This window comes from Vicia villosa, unplaced genomic scaffold (assembly GCF_029867415.1).
Source record: "Vicia villosa cultivar HV-30 ecotype Madison, WI unplaced genomic scaffold, Vvil1.0 ctg.001440F_1_1, whole genome shotgun sequence".
NCBI classification, from domain to species: domain Eukaryota; kingdom Viridiplantae; phylum Streptophyta; class Magnoliopsida; order Fabales; family Fabaceae; genus Vicia; species Vicia villosa.
This window is the reverse complement of record NW_026705619.1, coordinates 525580-536039: the sequence shown is the minus strand read 5'-3', so window position 1 is coordinate 536039 and position 10460 is coordinate 525580. Positions and strand designations below refer to the sequence as shown.

Below are 10460 nucleotides of genomic sequence, written 5' to 3'. Positions count from 1 at the left end.
CGGATGTTCAAGACACATGACTGGAGACCTATCTCTTTTCGTTGAGTTTCAAGCAAAGAAAAAGGGGTATGTCACCTATGGAGATAACAATCGGGGAGCCATACTTGGTAAAGGAAGTGTAGGTAACCCTTCTACCACTACTATAACTGATGTGCTGCTAGTAGAAGGTCTTAAACATAATCTTTTAAGTATAAGTTGAAGGATAGAAAAACACTTAGAAAGGGGGGGTTTGAATAAGTGTAGCTTTAAAAAACTTGACAGATAAAAATAAATTGCACAGTTATTTTTATCCTGGTTCGTTGTTAACTAAACTACTCCAGTCCACCCCCGCAGAGATGATTTACCTCAACTGAGGATTTAATCCACTAATCGCACGGATTACAATGGTTCTCCACTTAGTCAGCAACTAAGTCTTCCAGAGTCTTCTGATCACACACTGATCACTCCAGGAACAACTGCTTAGATACCCTCTAAGACTTTTCTAGAGTATACTGATCCACACGATCACTCTAGTTACAACCTGCTTAGATAACCTCTAAGACTTCCTAGAGTATTCTGATCCACACGATCACTCTAGTTCCTTACAACTTAATGTAATCAATTCTAAGAGTATTACAAATGCTTCTTAAAAAGCTATAATCACAAACTGTGATATTTCTCTTAACGTTTAAGCTTAATCTCACTAATATATTACAACAGCAATGTAGTGAGCTTTGATGAAGATGAAGATTCTGAGCTTTGAATAGAACAGAGTTTCAGCAAGTTAATTTGAGTTGTTTTGGTGCGGAATCGTTAACCTTGCTTCTCATCAGAACTTCATATTTATAGGCGTTGGAGAAGATGACCGTTGAGTGCATTTAATGCTTTGCGTGTTCCGTACAGCATCGCATTTAATGTTATACGCTTTTGTCAACTACCTCGAGCCTTGTTCACGCTGTGTCTACTGACGTAGCCTAGAATAGCTTTTAACGTTCCTTTTGTCAGTCAGCGTAGCTTGCCACTTGTACTTCCTTCTGATCTGATGTTTGTGAATACAACGTTTGAATATCATCATAGTCAAACAGCTTGGTGCAAAGCATCTTCTGATCTTCTGACCTTGAAGTGCTTCTGAGCGTGATACCATCAGAACTTCAGTGCTTCTGTTCTCTTGTTCTTCTGATGCTTCCATAGACCCATGTTCTGATTCTGCTTCGACCATCTTCTGATGTCTTGCCAGACCATGTTCTGATGTTGCATGCTGAACCCTTGAGACAAAGCTTCTGAGCGCTGAATTATGCGTACTCTTTAAATATTTCCTGAAAAGGAAATTGCATTGGATTAGAGTACCATATTATCTTAAGCAAAATTCATATTATTGTTATCATCAAAACTAAGATAATTGATCAGAACAAATCTTGTTCTAACATAAGTCAATTGTGTGACAAAGAATTTAAAGTAATGTTTACAAATTCTGGCTGCACAATAGAACATACTAAGAAAAGAGACATTATGTTTAAGGGCTTAAGAGTAAACAACATCTACATGCTAAACTTGGATGCGGTATCTAAGTCTAGTACCAAGTGTCTAGTTGCTCTGGGCGATGACTCATGGCTTTGGCATAGACGTCTCGCCCACATAAATTTTGACTTACTTAATAAAGTTGTCTCAAAAGATTTAGTAATCGGCTTACCTAAAATGAAGTTTTCAAAAGATCATCTATGTGATGCTTGTCAAAAGGGAAAGCAAACAAAAATCTCTTTTAAATCAAAGAACGTGGTTTCAACATCACGCCCTCTTGAACTACTTCACATGGATCTCTTTGGCCCTTCAAGGACTAAAAGCATAGGTGGAAACACCTATGGTTTTGTCATTGTCGATGATTACTCGAGATTTTGTTGGACAATCTTTCTACCTAGTAAGGATCAAACTTTTCCAGCTTTCACACAATTTGCAAGATTATGTCAAAACAAAATGAACAACAAAATAGTTGCAATTCGAAGTGATCACGGTGGAGAGTTTGAAAACATTCTTTTTGAAAAATACTGTGATAAACATGGAATTGAGCATAACTTTTCAGCTCCTAGAACACCTCAACAAAACGGAGTAGTTGAACGTAAAAATCGGGTTCTAGAGGAGCTGGCAAGAACAATGCTGAATGAGGGTAATCTACCAAAGTATTTCTGGGCTGACGCGATTAGTACAGCATGTTATGTTTTGAATAGGATAACAATACGTCCTATACTGAACAAAACTCCCTATGAATTACTAAAAGCTAGAAAACCAAATGTATCTCATCTCCATGTATTCGGTTGCAAGTGTTTTGTTTTGAACAATGGTAAGGATAATCTTGGCAAATTCGATGCTAAAGCTGATGAGGGCATATTCCTTGGTTACTCACAATCTAGCAAAGCATATCGAATATATAATAAGAGATTACTTATAGTAGAAGAGTCAGTACACGTTTCTTTTGATGAATCTTATGCAAAATATGTCGAGAAAGGTCTTTCATTTAATGGTGCAGGTCCATCCACTGAAGACATTGTCAAGGATAAGGAAGATGAGAATGAAAGTATTGTAAAGAAAGATGCTGAGAGAGAGAAAGATGAGTCTCACAATGAAAATGAAAAAGAAAGCATCTCAAACAATGAAGAACTTCCCAAGGCCTGGACAAATGTGAAAGACCATCCAATTGACAATATAATAGGAGACATCTCAAGGGGCGTTACAACACGCTCAAAGATAAGTAACTTCTGTCATCATTTTGCTTTTGTTTCACAAGTTGAGCCGAAAAACGCTAAGGATGCATTACTTGATGAGCATTGGCTAATGGCCATGCAAGAAGAATTAAACCAATTTAAACGGAATGATGTTTGGGACTTAGTCCCTCATCCGGGAGATCATCAAGTAATAGGCACTAGATGGGTTTTTCGTAACAAACTTGATGAAAACGGCGTTATTACTAGAAACAAAGCTAGATTAGTTGCCCAAGGTTATAATCAAGAGGAAGGTATTGATTATGAAGAGACATACGCTCCTGTAGCACGTCTCGAAGCTATTCGTCTCCTACTTGCTTATGCTTGTTCTAAAGACTTCAAACTATTCCAAATGGATGTTAAAAGTGCCTTTCTAAATGGCTATATAAATGAAGAAGTCTATGTTGCTCAGCCACCCGGCTTTGAGAATTACATGTATCCAACTCATGTCTATAAGCTGAAACGTGCTCTATACGGTCTTAAACAAGCCCCTCGGGCTTGGTACGAACGTTTGAGCAAATTTCTCCTTAGTCAAGGGTACTCTAGGGGTAAAGTTGACACTACTCTCTTTATTAAAAGAAAAGATGAAGATATTCTCTTAGTCCAAATTTATGTAGATGACATTATATTTGGGTCGACTAATGCAAAACTTGTCAAAGATTTTTCTAAGCTTATGCAGAGTGAATTTGAGATGAGTCTCATGGGTGAGCTAAATTTCTTCCTTGGCCTACAAATCAAGCAACTCAGTCATGGAACGTTTGTGAATCAAACTAAATACTGTACGGAGCTGCTCAAAAGATTTGGAATGAGTGAAGCAAAAGAAATTGACACACCTATGGCAACAAATACTAATCTAGACAAAGATGAGAAAGGTAAAGAGGTTGACGTGAAATTATACCGAGGTATGATAGGTTCACTATTGTATCTTACTGCCTCAAGACCAGACATCATGTTTAGTGTGTGTATGTGTGCAAGATATCAATCTTGTCCAAAAGAATCTCACTTGAAAGCTGTCAAAAGAATTCTGCGATACTTACGTGGAACTACTACATATGGCCTATGGTATCCAAAGGGAAATGAGTGTCATTTGGTAGGATTCTCTGATTCAGATTTTGCTGGCTGCAAATCCGATAAAAAAAGCACCAGTGGAACGTGTCATCTATTCTCAAATTCATTGATAAGTTGGCATAGCAAGAAACAAGTATCGGTTGCATTATCTACTGCTGAGGCAGAATATGTAGCTGCTGGAAGCTGCTGTGCACAAATATTATGGCTCAAGCAACAACTTCTTGACTTTGGTATTAAGCTTGATCGCATACCTATCATGTGCGATAACACAAGTGCCATAAACTTGAGTAAAAATCCTGTCTTACACTCACGTACCAAGCATATTGAAATAAGACATCACTTTCTACGAGATCATGTAGAGAAAGGAGACGTTACATTTGAACATGTAGAAAGCAAGAAGCAACTAGCTGACATCTTCACCAAACCTCTAGCAACGGAGCAATACTTCAACATTCGTAGGGAATTAGGGATACTCGATATCTCTAATTTGGGCTAATTACGTTTGTTCTCTCTTAATATTATTCCTTTACTTTATATATATATATATATATGTTCTCTCTTGCTAACATTTTTTCTTAGCGTAAAGGTAGTTCATCATCTAGCCAGGCGTCATTCCACATTGATTAAAGGCTGCCATTAAAGTTGAGAAAGCGGTAACGTTATTGTTGTTCACTTCCAAAAATATTATTGATACTATAATATGCTATCAATTAACATGCTTATAGTGACTTCATACATATATCGCTCTTGCTCATTTGACTCTCATGCTATAACTGACTACCTTTTTATGAATGCTAGCATTTTATCTATGTTTCTCTCGTTACTCTTCTATTTTCGTTGTATCTCTTTTTGATGTTGACAAAGGGGGAGATAGATGCTGAGTGTACGGGGGAGCTGTGTTGAGAGATTGCCTTGTTGAGAGATAGATGCTGAGTGTACGGGGGAGCTGTGTTGAGAGATTGCCTTGTTGAGAGATAGATGCTGGATGTACGGGGGAGCTTTGTTGAGTCTTTATCACTTACCACCAAAGCTTCGACTAATGGTTTGCCATCATCAAAAAGGGGGAGCATGTGAATACAAGATTACACTCAAAGATGTTTTTGATTTATGGCAAACTCAAATAAGCATTCAAACAACAAGGCGGAAGCAGAAAACTCAAAGAAAAGCAAGCATTGATCACTCATGATAGTACAGGTTGATCTATTATACTTTAGGTCGACTCAACACAAGCAGATCAAGAAGAATGCAGAAAACCAGCAGTTAGGTCGACCTACTGTCAACCCAGGTCGACCTAAAATGGAGAAAAATCCACATACTTCTGCTAGGTCGACTCACACATCATCTAGGTCGACCTAAATTGATGAAATTTACATACCAGTCTGCTAGGTCGACCTACACAACGACTAGGTCGACCTAATCTGAGAAAATGTCCCCAGAATGCATTTGAAGAAGATTCTGGTCGACCTACTCCTTAAACAGGTCGACCTAACTGGGAGCAAAATTCTGCAAGCTCTGCTAGGTCGACCTAAGCACTACAAGAGGTCGACCTAACTGATCAAGAATGCCAAAAATTCTGTTTCTCTCATCTCCAACTATTAAGCTATCATATATATTGTCAAAGGTTCAATTATTCAATACAACACCAACGACTGAAAGATACACAAACGCTTCTCATCTTCGTTCTTCATCATCTCCAACACAATTACACATAATCATTCTTGCGTTGCGGGTTAGTGATGAGTTCGATAACGTCCATGGAACGGAATTGAAGATTCCTAGTGGGTGAAGGTTTGTGGGGTTTGTTGGTGAATAAAATCTGCGGGTTTTGTCCTCCACGACGGGTGGTTCTTGGGGGTTTTTATCAAGAGGCGTTCATTGAGGATTCGGCTGAGTGTAACGATTGAGGAATGGGGAGTTCAAGGAATCAAGACACTGCAGAAGGGAATCAAAGTGAAGCTCTTGGATAACCTTGATCTTGCTCAAGATTAAGGGGGAAGAAGATTCAAAGGATCGACATAATTGGTTTATCGTTTATCGCTTTGTTATCTTCTTTGTATATACTACTTTCAACATTAATGAAAGATTACCCAATTTCAATTTGGAATTGGGGGCAGACGTAGTCGTAGCGAGGACGATCGACAAACTGCCTAAACAAATATTGTGTTCTTGTCGCTTTTACTTTTTCATTTACATTCTGTTCATATTTGGTTATAATAGCAAATTGATCAACGATTCGAGTGTTAAGATTGTGAATTAAGAACTTACATAAACATCACAATCCACCACACATTGAATTACCTTCAATTTGATCATTATCACCAAGTGTTTGTATATTTGTTTCTATCACTCTTACTGCATTGCAAACATTGTCCATCATACAAAAAGTTAATCTGATTTTCAATAAGAGCAACGCTTTGATTCTGCAACATATACTCTTATCATTTACCTCAAGTCTTTGACTGGTTTTTAAACACATATATAATCGTTTCGATAGTGGTTCGGAATAGACGCGAGTCGATTCAGAATCACTTCCGCTGAAAAGTCGTTTAAATCCGTAAAACTGTGAACGATCTATTCACCCCCCCTCTAGATCCTAAGGCCAGCGTCTAACATGAATGATATGCATGATAAATGAATGCATGCAATGAATGAAATTTTCTATTTGTAATGTTTTGACATATGCCCCAGTGGAGGGTCATGATTTTTTTTGTGAAGTGGACAAAGGTCCCTTGGTAGAAGGTTTGTGCAAAGCATAATTCCCGACACCAACTCTGAGCTTGAGGATTGCTTGATATGACAAAGTATGCTTGGATTGCTTGAAGGAAAGGTCTTTGCCTTTATTTGCCCCAGAATGCTGAGTCTATGGAGAAATTTGCTTCAACAAAGTTTTGGATTCGAACTGATGATCCTGAGATGACATGCCCCAGTATTTGGGGAACTTTGAAATGAAATGCCCCTGAATGATGGACTTCTGAAGTGATGTGACCTTGATAGTTCCACATTAGGCTCTTCGAATGAGTTCCATTGTTGGAACTTCCTTGATGGAAAATGTTGATTTGCAAATGAAACTATTTTACTCAAAATGGTAATTTTAATGCGACGTGCATGCGAGTTTTGAAAACAATCATTTATTGAAATGAAACCGTGGTACGATGAATAAATCTCAATGAGGATGTAATGGAAGTTTGAAATTCAAGGTGTGAAAGATGATATGATGGCGTGGTATCAAAACAAAATGATTAGCAAATATTTAGGAGTCAGGTTAACACAACCTTGCTTTAGTATACTTTCAAAAGAAACCTTGCTTCAATTAGGACTTTTGAAGGTTGTAACGTGGTCAGGTTCACGGTTTAAGAAACAAAGGATATAGGCTCAAATTTTGATTTTAACCCACCCATTCTTCGTAATGTACTCCAGTCCTAAGTTCAGTTAACTGTCGACTTTCAAGAGTATTTGCATATGATAAATGAGAACCAATGGATTCTAAGGTGGCAGTCACCTATTCTTCTTTGGAAATCACACAAGTTTGTTCGTTTTTTTTCTTTTGACTATGATCTTTTGATCTCTTTTTTATTTTGACTTTTGTATCCATATCCCTATTTTTTCTGCCTAAGTCTCCTTTTTAGGTTTTGACTTAGCGGGCTTTCCTTTGATTTTTTTTTATTTATTTTTTTGAACAACTTGCGTGACACTAGTTCAATAATATGAGAGGAATATGACTGCCCCACTGATGGTTCGAGAAAGACAACAGTTATAAGTTTTGAATATTCATTACTTCTTCGACATTGTGTACGAAGAGAGGATACAGTTGAATCTCGAGTCGGGAATAGTTCCCATAGAATGATTTTCTTGGAAATCTTATGAATTAATCACTTTAACTGAACAACTACCCTGCCCCAGGTTTTGTTTAAGGGTTTTAATTTCGTGCGAAAAGAAAACACCTACTTCTAAGGCTCAAAAGGGGTTAACGAGGGATTATCATCCTTATATCTCCAGTGTTTGGGTATTTGAAAGAATGCCTGTACATCATCAACAAAGTTTTATTTGAAAGCACACTGATGCAAATTGGGTATTTCGTTTATCGTCATCCTCCCTCCAATACTTGCTTAAACAAAAGTATAATAAATAAAAGGAAATGGGAGAAACATAAACATATTTTTTCATATTTTTTAGAAAACAAAATAAAATAAAAGAAAGGAAGAGTGAATACGAATGGACTGATTCAGAACTTGCATGCTCATTTCATTAATATTACCATTAAAATTAACAATGTTCAGAAGCAAGTAAACACTTAACAAACAAGTGAAAAAGCGTAAATGCAAAATGATAAAAAGTGGCTCAATGATCTGCTTTGATCCATTGGCTTTAGGAATGTTCTTGGTGTCTTAGCACTGATCATGGCATAGGACCAATATCCTTGAAAGAGAGTATCTTTTTGTCAACCAGATCTTGAACTTTTTCCTTCAAGACATTGCAATCTTCAATGGAGTGACCTGATATCCCACTATGAAAATCACACTTGACGTTTGGATTGTATTCCTTTGGAAATGGAAACTTTGCCGGTTGAGTTGGTCTGGGAGCTATTGCTTTCTTCTCAATTAGATATGGCCATAGCTGAGCGTAGGTCATTGGAATTGGGTCAATGCGACGATCCTCCTTCTGCTGATTCCTTTGAGGTATATTCTGATTCCATTGACGATTCTGATTCTGAGCTGCATTCTGAGGAGCATTCCATGAAGAATTATAAGGTGAAGCTTCCCATGGCTGTTGGTATGGTTGTTTGAATTGTGCGGCTGCAACATATGGATACTTATCGTATGGTATGAATGGTGCTTGCTGATAAGTTAAGGGTTGGTAGGAATGTGAGTTCTGAGACTCTCCACCATCAATTGCAAAAGCAATAGTTTCATCTTCCCACTTCTTTTGAAAGTTGTTTCCATATTTCTTGGTTTCAGTTGACGATCCAGATTCCATAGTCAATCGTCCTTCTCGTACACCTTCTTCTAGTCGCATCCCCATATTCACCATTTCAGTGAAGTCAGTCGGAGCGCTTGCAACCATCCTCTCATAGTAAAATGAGCTTAGAGTCTTTAAAAACATTTTGGTCATCTCTTTTTCTTTCATAGGAGGAGAGATTTGGGCGGCAACCTCACGCCATCTTTGTGCATACTCTTTGAAAGACTCTTTCTCCTTCTGTTCCATGGCTCGGAGTTGGTCTCTATCAGGAGCCATGTCAACATTATACTTGTATTGTCGAATGAACGCTTCCACAAGGTCATCAAAAGAACTGATATGAGTACTATCTAATCCCATGTACCATTTCAAAGCGGCACCAGTTAGACTATCTTGAAAATAGTGGATCAATAACTTATCATCATCAGTATGAGTGGCCATCTTTCTGCAGTACATGGTCAAATGGCTCTGAGGACATGAATTCCCTTTATACTTTTCAAAATCAGGCACTTTAAACTTGGCAGGTATTTTCACATTTGGCACAAGACACATATCATAAGCACTCTTTCCAAACGAATTCTTCCCTTTGAGGGCTTTAATCTCCTTTCGCATCTCTTGGAATTGGTCTTTGAAATCATCATAAGCTTCATTTCTTTCATTGGGCTCAACATGGTAAATGGCTTCCTCAGTTTGTGGCACAACATGTACCAGGGGTGAAGTCACAGTCATTATAGGAGTAGTTTGAGCAGCTCCAGTGATAGGATGGTATCCCTCTGGCACAAAGTTGTAAGACATGCCCCCAGGATAGCCATTAGGCATCTGATAGTGAGAGGGACCAGTGGTAGGAGCCATAGAAACACTAGTAGTAGAAACTTCACAAATCGTAGTAGTCTGGACTTCAGTTTGAGTGGCACGAGTTGATGGAGGGGGTGATGGTTGATTCCGAGCAGCTACTAAGCTTTCCACCAAAGCAGTCAATCTTTCCACCCCGACACGGAGAGTAGTTACTTCATCACGGAATTCATGATTCTCTTGTTCAAGGTCTTCCATCTTTTTGTCGAGTAACACTTCGCGTCTGATAAGGATGTCTGGAAATTAGCTTGCCTTATTACTGTTGGGTGAAGAAAGGTATGAGTAATGGATTTTGGAGATGGAAATGCATGTTATGAATGCAAATGCATGCATTTTTTTATTATTATTTATTTTATTTTTTTTTATGTAAAAATGAATGCCATGTCATGTATGATTCACAAGTAATGGATTTCAAAATCATATGGATACAAAAAAATTCTGATTTCTTGGCACAAAGTCTAAGGTTTTTATGTTGGAAAGGTTCTAGACACGGTTCTCAGAGTTACAAACTCCTTTTGAAAACTCAGTCATCTAGTAAATAACTTACCATCCAACTGCGTTTTCAAATGAAGCCTATTCTGATTGTGGTTTTCGCACTTACCCACAGTAATAGTTACGTTACGCAAGTTGGGCACGAAACCACCATTTCCTAAAAGTCATGGTTTAGGGTTTTTCTAAAGGTCCCTAGAGTCGGCGGTCCGAATTGGAAACATCATAGCCCAAGTAAATAACTTTCTTAGTCACATACATCTCCTCAAAGGACCTACTCCAGGCGGGGTTTTAGTACTTCCCACTTGACACTACGTCAAGCAAGCTTAGTACTAGACCACCATCTTATCTTACGTGTCACTCGAG

The 10460-nt window shown here is 38.1% G+C and overlaps 1 protein-coding gene across 1 annotated transcript; it reads right to left on the bottom strand.

Annotated features, from left to right (window-relative positions):
* Positions 1 to 8195: 8195 nt before the first annotated feature.
* Positions 8196 to 9803, bottom strand: LOC131635182 (uncharacterized). Its single transcript, XM_058905780.1, has 3 exons — positions 9247 to 9803; positions 8971 to 9198; positions 8196 to 8862 (listed from the first exon to the last, which is right to left on the bottom strand). The coding sequence occupies exons 1-3, from the start codon at positions 9801 to 9803 to the stop codon at positions 8196 to 8198; spliced, it is 1452 nt and encodes a 483-aa protein (XP_058761763.1).
* Positions 9804 to 10460: the final 657 nt, after the last annotated feature.